This window comes from Callionymus lyra, chromosome 1 (genome assembly GCF_982586985.1).
Source record: "Callionymus lyra chromosome 1, fCalLyr1.hap1.1, whole genome shotgun sequence".
In the NCBI taxonomy this organism is placed as follows: domain Eukaryota; kingdom Metazoa; phylum Chordata; class Actinopteri; order Syngnathiformes; family Callionymidae; genus Callionymus; species Callionymus lyra.
The window spans coordinates 52,920,214-52,935,213 of NC_141818.1; the positions used below are offsets into that span (position 1 = coordinate 52,920,214).

At 38.3% G+C, this 15,000-nt stretch overlaps 1 protein-coding gene across 1 annotated transcript in view; it reads left to right on the forward strand.

Annotated features, from left to right (window-relative positions):
* The first annotated feature begins 1,440 nt into the window (after positions 1-1,440).
* The window catches only part of prr16 (proline rich 16), a 16,997-nt gene continuing 3,437 nt past the window's right edge, over positions 1,441-15,000 (forward strand). The window contains exon 1 of the mRNA XM_087785635.1: positions 1,441-1,569. Coding sequence (XP_087641761.1) covers positions 1,441-1,569 — 129 coding nt within the window. The remainder of the gene's footprint in view (positions 1,570-15,000) is intronic.

Here is a 15,000-nt window from a genome sequence, read left to right on the forward strand (position 1 = left end):
CAAAGACAACTGAGCTCCAGTCGCTACATTAAAATGAACAAACATTGTTGTCTATAAGTCTAAAATGAACAGATTATTCTGAGAATAATCTCAACATTAGTCGACAATGAGTGGATTTCGGGTGAAAATCGCTTGAAGTTTATTTACTGAATAAACTCTTTTATCTGCAGGAACATGAAGGTGATTATCATGTGTTAGCTTGGTTCATGAACCAGTTACTGGGGAGGTATGAGGAGAGGAGGAGGAGGAGGAGAGAGGAGGAGGAGGAAGAGGAGGAGGAGAGAGGAAGAGGAGGAGGAGAAAGGAGGGGGAGAGAGGAAGAGGAGGAGGAAGAGGAGGAGAGATGAAGAGGAGGAGGAGAGAGAAGGTGGAGGAGGAGGAGAGGAAGAGGAGGAGGAGAGAGGAGGAGGAGAGAGGAGGAGGGGGAGGAGAGAGGAGGAGGAGAGAGGAGGAGGAGAGAGGAAGAGGAAAGAGGAAGAGGAGGAGGAGAGAGGAGGAGGAGAGAGGAGGAGGAGGAGGGGAGAGGAAGAGGAGGAGGAGAGAGGAGGAGGAGAGAGGAGGAGGAGAGAGGAGGAGAAGAGAGGAGAGGAAGAGGAGGAGGAGAGAGGAAGAGGAGAGAGGAAGAGGAGGAGGAGAGAGGAGGAGGAGAGAGGAAGAGGAGGAGGAGAGAGGAGGAGGAGAGAGGAGGAGGAGAGAGGAAGAGGAGGAGAGAGGAGGAGGAGAGAGGAAGAGGGGGAGGAGAGAGGAGGAGGAGAGAGGAAGAGGAGAGAGGAAGAGGGGGAGGAGAGAGGAGGAGGAGAGAGGAGGAGGAGAGAGGAAGAGGAAAGAGGAAGAGGAGGAGGAGAGAGGAGGAGGAGAGAGGAGGCGGAGAGAGGAAGAGGGGGAGGAGAGAGGAGGAGGAGAGAGGAGGAGGAGAGAGGGAGTGAGGGCATCCTCCTCCTCCTCGCTGCTGCTCAGACTCTCGAGGAGGCTGAGATGGAAACAGGATGAAAGTGACGCTCAGTGTTTCGGAGGAAAGTGTCTCCAGAGGCTTCAGGGTTTCTGTCGCGCTTTTCATCGTCACTAAGTCCGTGACCGTGAGGAAGAAACACGCGCGTGAGGAGCGTCTTCTGCGCGGATGACGGACCGTAACTGACGGACAACTGTCTTCTCCTCCTCGCTGCTCCTGCTCCTTCATCCCAGTCTCCACGTCCTGCTCCGGACTTTGAGGAGAGACTGAGATTTCCAGCGACGATGCGAGATTCGGACATGAACGCTCTCCGTGTCTCGCTCCACTGCGCATGCTCAGTGGCGCCCGCTGAACGCCTGGCTCCGTCTCGCCCGGTCCTGGTCGTGATCCAGGAGCAGAAGTGACGACTGAGACAATGCTCCGGCGGAGTCGCCGACGCGGGATTTCAACTCGACATCCTCCGCGACACTGAGGCGGCCAGAGACCGAAGCATGTCCGGCGAGCCAGGGGCTGACGCAGGGGTCTCCAAAGTGCACGTGAAAAAGGAGATCAAGACAATCGTGGAGAACCTGGAGAACATCTTGGGCGACCTGAAGGATGTGGCCAAGGAGCTGAAGGAGGTGAGTGTTGTTTGTAGTGAGGCTAGACCTGCACCTGAACACACCTTCTCTGCTGTTGAGATGTTCCACGTGAGGCCCTTGGACCGGATGTCTGTGGCCCTCATGAAGTTATTTCGTACTTCGTAAAAATCCTGGTCCTTTTTGTGAGAATGTCTTGCTCCTCAAAATAATCAGATCAACTTCATGTGGACTTTAAATCATTTTAAAATGAATGTTGTATAAATATTTATAAATATAAGCAGGAGACCCATGAGTTAAAGCACCAAACAAGTGTTGAACAGTCTTAACTTATACACCAAGCAGTGCCAAAAATGTCCACAAGATGGCAAATAAACTGACGAAAGTGAAAGTGAAAACAACAGCATGATCCACTAGAAGATAAAAAAGAGAAGGTCAAGGAAAAACCAGTAACCAAAGAAGAACCGAGGACGAGCTGACGCCGGTCCATGGAAAGTCTGGCGTGTATGAATTATTATTCTTAGCGTATTTGGGTTAATTTTATGGATTTTCGCCGCTGGCTTGACGGCCCCTTAAACAGTGTCAGTTTAAAACGTGTCCCTTGAGGAAATTGAATGTATTAACTGAATAATTCATGACACCGAGTGACCTGCGGTGGACCGGCAGTGACCCGTTTCCTTAAAGAAAGAAAAGAAAAAACACCACCCGTCCATCATCAGACGACCGCATAGAAGTCCATGTTTTGTTTGCATTGTGTTTCATCATCTTCACTCTGTACTTTGTTTTCTCTCCGCGAGTAATTGAGCCGCAGACTCCATCCTTTCTTTTTCTTATCTCTTCCTGGGATCGCGGCTAATCACTCTCGCTCATCTTATCTTGGCTTGTCAGCCTCCATTCTTCCTCGCACTCCTTCTCCAGGATCAAAACTCTGGGATCTGTCGGTGATTCACGATGTCGAGCATCTCTGTGGGGTTCTTACTTCAGGAACTTGTCAAGAAGCAACTGAAGAAAGAAGGAATTTAAAAAAGAAGGAGAGACGGACGTGGAGATGCTTTTGTTGGAGATATGAGTCAGAAGAAAGTCATTCACTGGATCTTCAGGGTCAGGAGGACTGAAGAGATCCGGGCGAGTCATGGCAGCTTGAGTTTAGAATCGTCTCTGAAGCTTCTCTTGACACTTTTGTTAAAATGATCAAGACTTCGATGAGAAAATACTTTCAAAGTGTTTTTTTAAACATTTGGATTCAAAATAATCACCTCAGGTTTAGATGTAGATGTTTAAACATTTTTGAATTAGTATTGTAGGTATAATTTAGGGGTCAAAGAAAGTATTAATACACTTAAATATCGTAAATACATTTTTTGTACGATACTGTATCAATTACTTTATTTATTTCAAACGTTAATCTTCAAAAATGTGGGCCTAAAAATCATATTTTATTTATATCAGAGTTATTTTATTGTTTAGGTTTCAATTAGGTGTGTTTTTAAGAAATGTACTTCTGGCCACTAGATGGCAGCATAACTTCCTCTGTAGCTGAAGGAAGAATAAAATCATGGCGGTGACTGAGGACGAGAGGATACAGTGATGACTGAGAGGATACAGTGATGTGACTGAGGACAAGATGATACAGTGATGACTGAGGACGAGAGGATACAGTGATGACTGAGGACAAGATGATACAGTGATGACTGAGGACGAGAGGATACAGTGATGACTGAGGACAAGATGATACAGTGATGACTGAGGACGAGAGGATACAGTGATGACTGAGGACAAGATGATACAGTGATGACTGAGGACGAGAGGATACAGTGATGAATGAGGACAAGAGGATACAGGGAAGACTGAGAGGATACAGTGATGTGACTGAGGACGAGATGATACAGTAATGACTGAGGACGAGAGGATACAGTGATAATTAGGACGAGAGGATACATTGATGACTGAGGACGAGAGGACACATTGATGACTGCGAGGATACATTGATGACTGCGAGGATACAGTGATGACTGAGGACGAGAGGATACAGTGACTCCAGCACCTTTTAAAGCTGATGTTTGGACATATTTTGGTTTGAAAACAAATGAAAGAAGTTACGACTTCATCAAGAGTCATGTGGTCTGTAAATACTACAACACCAGAGTCAAGTACTGGACAATACTACACATATATCCTTTTTACTACACTATCACAACACCAGAGTCAAGTACTGGACAATAATACACATATATCCTTTTTACTACACTATCACAACACCAGAGTCAAGTACTGGACAATAATACACATATATACTTGTTACTACACTATCACAACACCAGAGTCAAGTACTGGACAATAATACACATATATACTTGTTACTACACTATCACAACACTAGAGTCAAGTACTGGACAATACTACACATATATGCTTGTTACTACACTATCACAACACCAGAGTCAAGTACTGGACAATACTACACATATATACTTGTTACTACACTATCACAACACCAGATTCAAGTACTGGACAATACTACACATATATACTTGTTACTACACTATCACAACACCAGGGTCAAGTACTGGACAATACTACACATATATACTTGTTACTACACTATCACAACACCAGAGTCAAGTACTGGACAATACTACACATATATACTTGTTACTACACTATCACAACACCAGAGTCAAGTACTGGACAATACTACACATATATACTTGTTACTACACTATCACAACACCAGAGTCAAGTACTGGACAATACTACACATATATACTTGTTACTACACTATCACAACACCAGAGTCAAGTACTGGACAATACTACACAAATATACTCGTTAGTACAATAACACAACACCAGAGTCAAGTACTGGACAATACTACACAAATATACTCGTTAGTACAATAACACAACACCAGAGTCAAGTATTCGACAATACTACACATATATACTATTTACTAAATGTTTCTGATGCTTTCATTCATTAACGTTGAGCTCACACAACGATCAGGTGAGTCAGCATCATTGACAGTCTCAGGTGTTGATGCTACAGGTGAGTCAGGATCATTGACAGGTGTTACTACAGGTGAGCTCCGGCGACTAAGAAGCTCAAATCCGCTCAAGTGAGAGAGAATTGAAAGAGTTGGTTATGTTCAGTAAAAGAATATGGAGTTGATTTGAGGTTTCAAGGCGACTCCTACACAAGGTTGTTAAATGATGACTCTTATGGTTGTTGGTTCGTTGCCACGGTGTGATCAGACGTCAGTGCCTCATGAATATTCATCAAGTTCTTGCAGTGTCTCCACGAATCACTGTTGTCCGTGTCAGTCAAATGTTTAACCTTTTTAAATATGGAGGATTTCAGTGTCATCAGAAAATTGAATGATTCATCTAAACATTTCTATTGTTCTAGCTTTGATTGAAATATTCTTGTTTAGAAGAATTACAGTATTTTTGTAAATAATTTAATTTAATCATTTCGAAATTGAAATTAGTTTTGTATTGAATAATTACATTCAATATTATGTTTATTGAAAGATTGATTTCTCTTTAAAATAATTAAAATACAAAAAAAATACACAGAGTTAAAATATAATAATAATATATTATATATTATATTATAATAATATTTGTTTTAACATGCAGCCTTTTTAATTAAATATAGAAATAGTAGAACTTCATACCAACATTTTATTAGTGAATTTAAAAGGCTACTAGATGCCACTAGATGGCAGCAGTCATCCCCTCCTTCACAGCTATAGGAAAAATGAAATCCTTGAGATACTGGCGATGACTGAGGACGAGAGGATACAGTGGACTCCAGCAGCTTTATAAGCTGATGTTTGGACATAGTTCTGTTAAAAAATATATAAAAAATAAAGCAGTTACGACTTCATCAAGAGTCATGTGGTCTGTAAATTATGACTGAAAATTTAAAAAATAAAAAATTGAATCTTATTGGAATTAGAAAATCTAACTCAAACAATGTGTAAAAACAAAATAATTCATGTTGGTATTATTATACCAACCTTCTATATTGAATTAAAAATGCTATAAATAAAGAAAAAATTGAATAGCGAATTTTATTTTGAAATTATTGAAATAAAAATGTCAAAATCTATGTGGAAATACAAAAAAAAAATGTTGGAAATAGTCGATTTTTAAAGATTCAATTATTAAAATACTATTAATAAACCTCTTGATAGTGAAAACATGTATTTTAGTCGTTGTAAAACACTGTACTACCTGCACGTGAACACACAGGAAGTGATGTGTGCGTCGCTGACCTCCGTGAAGCCTCTTTAACGACCAGCAGTGATTTCCTCTCGTATCTCTGCTCCCGGTGGTCGTCCTTCTGAACTGCTCGTCACTCACGTCCTCGCGATGGCGTCGACATCACGGTCTCTTTCTTCTGTCATTCTTGAACTCGCATTTCTGTGGCTCAGCAGTTTACGTCTCCCAGCATGCATCAGGAGAGGACGCATCGCAGACCATCAGCTCTTTTCTCTGCTCCTTTATCTGATGTTCTTGTAAAAACTCGTTTCTCTTTTGCTCGCAGGAAGTGGTGCAGATGATCAGTAATTGTGACACGAATTAAACACATACCTCGGGGGGGGCTGTTGCCATCCCAGCCAGCCGGGGTGTAATCCCTTTGAAATACACTTATCTGTCGTCACTCACAGGCCGGGCTGGAGCCGAGCCGGCGCTCTGATCCCGGACCAGGTCCAGTTCCTGGACGGAGCGATCGCCTTCTTGAAACTGATCCAGTTACACAGAGACGTCCAGAGCTCGTCCAACATTCTTGTCCTGGAACGTTTGCTCAGATAAACACTGAGTCCACGACACTGTTGCTAACTAGTGCCATATTTACCTCCTCCAAGGAGGTCATTTCATCCTCATGATGTATAAATAACAAGAGTTTGTATCGTTAAGAATCTTTGATACATTACGAATCACAATACCTGGTAAACGATATATAGTCATAGTGTAGTATAAAGTATATATGTGTAGTATTGTCCAGTACTTGACTCGGGTGTTGTGATAGTGTAGTATAAAGTATATATGTGTAGTATTGTCCAGTACTTGACGCTGGTGTTGTGATAGTGTAGTTACAAGTATATATGTGTAGTATTGTCCAGTACTTGACTCTGGTGTTGTGATAGTGTAGTTACAAGTATATATGTGTAGTATTGTCCAGTACTTGACTCTGGTGTTGTAGTATTTACAGACCACATGACTCTTGACGAAGTCGTAACTGCTTTCATTTGTTCTCAAACCAAAATATGTCCAAACATCAGCTTTAAAAGCTGCTGGACTCAATGTATCCTCTCGTCCTCAGTCATCACTGTATGCTCTCGTTCTCAGTCATCACTTTATCCTATCGTCCTCAGACATCTCTGTATCCTCTCGTCCTCAGTCATCCCCATACCCTCTCGTCTTCAGTTATCACTGTATCCTCTCGTCTTCATTCATAACTGTATCCTCTCGTCCTCAGTCACAACTGTTTCCTCGGTCACTGGACTGAGAGGATACCGTGATGACTGAGGACGAGAGCATACAGTGATGACTGAGGACGAGAGGATACAGTGATGACTGAGGACAAGAGGATACAGTGATGACTGAGGACGAGAGGATACAGTGATGACTGAGGACGAGAGCATACAGTGATGACTGAGGACGAGAGGATACAGTGATGACTGAGGACGAGAGGATACAGTGATGACTGAGGACGAGAGCATACAGTGATGACTGAGGACGAGAGGATACAGTGATGACTGAGGACGAGAGGATACAGTGATGACTGAGGACGAGAGCATACAGTGATGACTGAGGACGAGAGGATACAGTGATGACTGAGGACAAGAGGATACAGTAACTACAGCAGCTTTTAAAGCTGATGTTTGGACATATTTTGGTTTGAAAACAAATGAAAGCAGTTACGACTTCGTCAAGTCATAGTAGACATTTTCGCTGAGTTAATAAGTTTAAATACACTTGCAGTTTTCACACGATCAAAATAAGACAAAGACACTTTTAAACCATGTTTTCTTCTTCTCTCTAATCCTGTCTTTCATCTTTAACGGTGTCGTCTTCAAACTAGTCGCTCACTTCTGTCTCGTTTGTGTTGATCAACGTCACCGTGAGGCAGCGACGCGTCACGACATATAAGTTCAAGGAAGTACTCGCGTCTCACTGGGAGAACAAGTCCTCGGCAGACACGGTGAACAGGTTCAAAAACATTATCCCTCAGTAAAGAACATTTCAAAACTCAAATCTTATTTAATGTCTTATTTTTATTTAAAGGAACAAAAACTCGTCATTAGCTAGCTTAGTGTTAGCATCTAGCTTTTGATTTTTAGATTAAAGAAATTCCATTCAATTTGTTTTTGTGACGCAAAATATCTAAATATATATAAGAATTTGAAATAACTACTGTTTCTGATATTTGAAAGAAACTATATAATTAAATTAAATAAATTCTCATTTAATATTTCAAATACTTAATATTTACGCCGTCTATCGAGGATACATTTTTTGTACGATACTGTATCAATTGTTTATTTTTAAATTTAAGTTTTTTCTTATATTCGTTTTTGGCCTCAAATAAAAACACAGTTTTTAATCTGTTTAAATTGAGTTCAATTGAATTCAACTTTATTGAAACTGTCAAACAACATACACACACACACTGATGATACAATAGAGTCACACATCACAACAACACACACACACTGATGATACAATAGAGTTAAACATCACAACAAACGCACACTGATGATACAATAGAGTCACACATCACAACAACACACACACACTGATGATACAATAGAGTTAAACATCACAACAACACACACACTGATGATACAATAGAGTCACACATCACAACAACACACACACTGATGATACAATAGAGTCACACATCACAACAACACACACACTGATGATACAATAGAGTCACACATCACAACAACACACACACTGATGATACAATAGAGTCACACATCACAACAACACACACTGATGATACAATAGAGTCACACATCACAACAACACACACACACTGATGATACAATAGAGTCACACATCACAACAACACACACACACTGATGATACAATAGAGTCACACATCACAACAACAACACACACACTGATGATACAATAGAGTCACACAGCACAACAACACACACACACTGATGATACAATAGAGTCACACATCACAACAACACACACACACTGATGATACAATAGAGTCACACATCACAACAACACACACACACACACACTGATGATACAATAGGATACAGGTGTCTGCGGATTATCAGAAGACATTTAGCTTTTAACAGGCAGAAACCTTGATCAGAACCAGACTGTATTAAAAAATGATAATGAAGTTCTTCACTTAGAAACAGGGATCATGTTAGATGCAGCTCAGGACCAAACAGGACGTTTCCAAAAGTTCAACCACTTTACTTCTCATGTCCACGTTGGTTCTTGAAGGTCAAACGAGACGCTCCATCAAGGTCATCATAGTCTCTACTTCACGTCCAGATCTGATGATCGTACGTCCTGAAGCGACAACCTCTCGGCACTTATTTCCCGTTCGCTGAGATGTTTTCGCTGGTTTTCACTCCTGGTTGGTCTCGTTTACGTCTGATATCATCTGACGCTCGTGCGGCGCGTCTTGAATTATCTCCGCGAGGATCGACTGATCATTGTTCACGTCGCTGCTGTCGATAAAACGCGCCGGAGAGAAAAGTGTTTTTTCCCCGACGTGGATGAAGGATCTGAGATACCTGGAGTCAATACTTCAATAGTACACATAGAAGTACCAGACGAGATGGAGGAAACATGTAATTACATCAAATGCTTTTAATCTGGGACGCTGGACTCTCAGAGGAGCTGCTTTAGTTTCTCACGCAAATGTTTGTCAGTTTGTTCAGATTCTCTGTTTGACAGAAAACAATCACGTGTTTGAAAACATACGAACATGTGTCATCCATCCATCATCCATAATAATAATAATATGTCTATTTATATAGCGCCTTTCTAGACCAGGGTCACAAAGCGCTTTGACAGCCATGAGAGTAGGCTGCACCACATGGCGCTGAATCTGCCATCAGGAGCAATCAGGGAAAAGTGTCTTCAGGGACACAACGACACATCCATCCATCCATCCATCCATCCATCCATCCATCCATCCATCCATCCATCCATCCATCCATCCATCCATCCATCCATCCATCCATCCATCCATCCATCCATCCATCCATCCATCCATCCATCCATCCATCCATCCATCCATCCATCCATCCATCCATCCATCCATCCATCCATCCATCCATCCATCCATCCATCCATCCATCCATCCATCCATCCATCCATCCATCCATCCATCCATCCATCCATCCATCCATCCATCATCATCCATCCATCCATCCATCCATCCATCCATCCATCCATCCATCCATCCATCCATCCATCCATCCATCCATCCATCCATCTATTGTATCATCAGTGTGTGTTGTTGTGATGTGTGACTCTATTGTATCATCAGTGTGTGTGTGTTGTTGTGATGTGTGACTCTATTGTATCATCAGTGTGTGTGTTGTGATGTGTGACTCTATTGTATCATCAGTGTGTGTGTGTTGTAGTGATGTGTGACTCTATTGTATCATCAGTGTGTGTGTTGTTGTGATGTGTGACTCTATTGTATCATCAGTGTGTGTGTGTGTTGTTGTGATGAGTGACTCTATTGTATCATCAGTGTGTGTGTGTTGTTGTGATGTGTGACTCTATTGTATCATCAGTGTGTGTGTGTTGTAGTGATGTGTGACTCTATTGTATCATCAGTGTGTGTGTTGTTGTGATGTGTGACTCTATTGTATCATCAGTGTGTGTGTTGTTGTGATGTGTGACTCTATTGTATCATCAGTGTGTGTGTTGTTGTGATGTGTGACTCTATTGTATCATCAGTGTGTGTGTTGTTGTGATGTGTGACTCTATTGTATCATCAGTGTGTGTTGTTGTGATGAGTGACTCTATTGTATCATCAGTGTGTGTGTGTGTTGTTGTGATGTGTGACTCTATTGTATCATCAGTGTGTGTGTGTTGTTGTGATGTGTGACTCTATTGTATCATCAGTGTGTGTGTTGTTGTGATGTGTGACTCTATTGTATCATCAGTGTGTGTTGTTGTGATGAGTGACTCTATTGTATCATCAGTGTGTGTGTGTGTTGTTGTGATGTGTGACTCTATTGTATCATCAGTGTGTGTGTGTTGTTGTTGTGATGTGTGACTCTATTGTATCATCAGTGTGTGTGCTGTTGTGATGTGTGACTCTATTGTATCATCAGTGTGTGTGTTGTTGTGATGTTTGACTCTATTGTATCATCAGTGTGTGTTGTTGTGATGAGTGACTCTATTGTATCATCAGTGTGTGTGTGTTGTAGTGATGTGTGACTCTATTGTATCATCAGTGTGTGTGTTGTTGTGATGTGTGACTCTATTGTATCATCAGTGTGTGTGTGTTGTAGTGATGTGTGACTCTATTGTATCATCAGTGTGTGTGTTGTTGTGATGTGTGACTCTATTGTATCATCAGTGTGTGTGTGTTGTTGTGATGTGTGACTCTATTGTATCATCAGTGTGTGTGTGTGTTGTTGTGATGTGTGACTCTATTGTATCATCAGTGTGTGTGTGTTGTTGTGATGTGTGACTCTATTGTATCATCAGTGTGTGTGTTGTTGTGATGTGTGACTCTATTGTATCATCAGTGTGTGTGTGTTGTTGTGATGTGTGACTCTATTGTATCATCAGTGTGTGTGTTGTGATGTGTGACTCTATTGTATCATCAGTGTGTGTGTGTTGGTGTGATGTATGACTCTATTGTATCATCAGTGTGTGTGTTGGTGTGATGTGTGACTCTATTGTATCATCAGTGTGTGTGTTGGTGTGATGTGTGACTCTATTGTATCATCAGTGTGTGTGTTGTTGTGATGTGTGACTCTATTGTATCATCAGTGTGTGTGTTGTGATGTGTGACTCTATTGTATCATCAGTGTGTGTGTGTTGTTGTGATGTGTGACTCTATTGTATCATCGGTGTGTGTGTGTTGTTGTGATGTGTGACTCTATTGTATCATCAGTGTGTGTGTGCTGTTGTGATGTGTGACTCTATTGTATCATCAGTGTGTGTTGTTGTGATGTGTGACTCTATTGTATCATCAGTGTGTGTGTGCTGTTGTGATGTGTGACTCTATTGTATCATCAGTGTGTGTTGTTGTGATGTGTGACTCTATTGTATCATCAGTGTGTGTGTGTTGTTGTGATGTGTGACTCTATTGTATCATCGGTGTGTGTGTGTTGTTGTGATGTGTGACTCTATTGTATCATCGGTGTGTGTGTGTGTTGTGATGTGTGACTCTATTGTATCATCAGTGTGTGTGTGTTGTTGTGATGTGTGACTCTATTGTATCGTCAGTGTGTGTGTTGTTGTGATGTGTGACTCTATTGTATCATCAGTGTGTGTGTGACTCTATTGTATCCTCAGTGTGTGTATTCATTTTAAAATAGGGTTCCAGGTTCTTTTGAATTTTGAATATTTGTTTCTACATTTTTATGCATTTGAAAAATTATTTCTACATTTTTTCTTGACAGAAATCGGTTTCTATATTTCTTTGTATTTTAAAATAGTATTTAAAAAAACATCTTAGCATTTGAAAAATGGAATCTACATTTCTTAAAATTTTGGAAGTTGGTTCATACACTTTATTTTTTTTAAAGAAATAAGTTTCTATATTTCTTTTGTATTTTAAAATAGTATTTAAAATATATATTTTTTACCATTTGAAAAATGGTTTCACATTTCTTAAAATTTTGGAAATTGGTTCCTACATTTTCTTTTTTTTAAGAAATTGTTTTCTAAATTTTTTTTTGCATTTTAAAGTTAGATTCTAGATTTTTATGCATTTAGAAATAGTTCTTTACATTTTTTTGCATTTGATAACTTTATTGTATTTTTATTTTTATTTTACATTTTTATGCATTTAAAAATTGTTTTTTTTGTTTTATTTACATTTGAAAAATGGTTTATTTGGGTTTTTTGCATTTTAAACACGGTTTATACATTTTGTTTTATTTGAAAATTGTCTTCATTTTCTTCAAAAGCTCGTACTGGTAACTCGTCGTCACATCACACACTCAAATGTAAAGATCTTTCAAGGCAAACACACACATTGAACTAAAACACATTGAACTAAAACACATTGAACTAAAACACATTGAACTAAAACACATTGAAATAAAACACATTGAACTAAAACACATTGAAATAAAACACATTGAATTAAAACACATTGAACTAAAACACATTGAACTAAAACACATTGAACTAAAACACATTGAACTAAAACACATTGAAATAAAACACATTGAATTAAAACACATTGAACTAAAACACATTGAACTAAAACACATTGAACTAAAACACATTGAACTAAAACACATTGAAATAAAACACATTGAACTAAAACACATTGAACTAAAACACATTGAAATAAAACACATTGAACTAAAACACATTGAACTAAAACACATTGAAATAAAACACATTGAACTAAAACACATTGAAATAAAACACATTGAACTAAAACACATTGAACTAAAACACATTGAAATAAAACACATTGAACTAAAACACATTGAAATAAAACACATTGAACTAAAACACATTGAAATAAAACACATTGAAATAAAACACATTGAACTAAAACACATTGAAATAAAACACATTGAACTAAAACACATTGAAATAAAACACATTGAACTAAAACACATTGAACTAAAACACATTGAAATAAAACACATTGAACTAAAACACATTGAAATAAAACACATTGAACTAAAACACATTGAAATAAAACACATTGAACTAAAACACATTGAACTAAAACACATTGAAATAAAACACATTGAACTAAAACACATTGAAATAAAACACATTGAAATAAAACACATTGAACTAAAACACATTGAACTAAAACACATTGAACTAAAACACATTGAAATAAAACACATTGAAATAAAACACATTGAACTAAAACACATTGAACTAAAACACATTGAACTAAAACACATTGAACTAAAACACATTGAAATAAAACACATTGAACTAAAACACATTGAAATAAAACACATTGAAATAAAACACATTGAACTAAAACACATTGAAATAAAACACATTGAACTAAAACACATTGAAATAAAACACATTGAAATAAAACACATTGAACTAAAACACATTGAAATAAAACACATTGAAATAAAACACATTGAAATAAAACACATTGAACTAAAACACATTGAACTAAAACACATTGAACTAAAACACATTGAAATAAAACACATTGAACTAAAACACATTGAACTAAAACACATTGAAATAAAACACATTGAAATAAAACACATTGAAATAAAACACATTGAACTAAAAGACATTGAAATAAAACACATTGAAATAAAACACATTGAAATAAAACACATTGAATTAAAACACATTGAACTAAAACACATTGAATTAAAACACATTGAACTAAAACACATTGAAAACACATTGAACTAAAACACATTGAAACACATTGAAATAAAACACGTTGAACTAAAACACATTGAATTAAAACACATTGAACTAAAACACATTGAAAACAAATTGAACTAAAACACATTGAAAACACATTGAACTAAAACACATTGAACTAAAACACCACGAACGCTTCTGATCTTCTCATGTCTTCTCCACGAATCTCACTTTCTTCTCCATCAGTTTTCCTGGTGCAGCATCAGTGTGTCTCACACATCTTTGTGTTACAAATGACACGTTTGTGTTTCCTGGTGTGAGATTGTGCGACTGTAGAGATTGTTGCAGTTTTTCACTCCAGTCGCTGTTTCTTCCGTTAATCACTCGTTTCTCTTCAATCTTTTTCTTTGATCTGTTGAATCGAACAACGAAGGAGTCGCTGGTTTAAATACTTCATTGAACTGATTCATTGAAAATGAACCAAAACATCATGTGGTCGTTAATAAACACGTTAAAGAGGAAACGACTGATCAATGTTACGTTTATTTCTCTTTCTTTTTCACCAACTCATGTTATTTATGGTGTTTAATGTTAACGTTTATGGACGATAATCTGGTTTAAATATACATTTTATTTATGTTTTGAGTTGATCTTAATAATACTATTATCAATATAATATAATATGGTATATAAATGTTGTATAATATAGTTATTATTCAGAAAACACTCAATTAACTTCATAGTATTTTTCTTGTTCCTCCATAACTTCTGTACTAGTTCTTTATAACTTTAGTATTAGTTTATTTATAAGTATTTAATTTTCATCACGTTATTGTATTTGTAATTATTTTTATCAAGTGTATTGTCGTCTTATTATGATGAGTTTGTGTAGTTGATCATAGTTTGT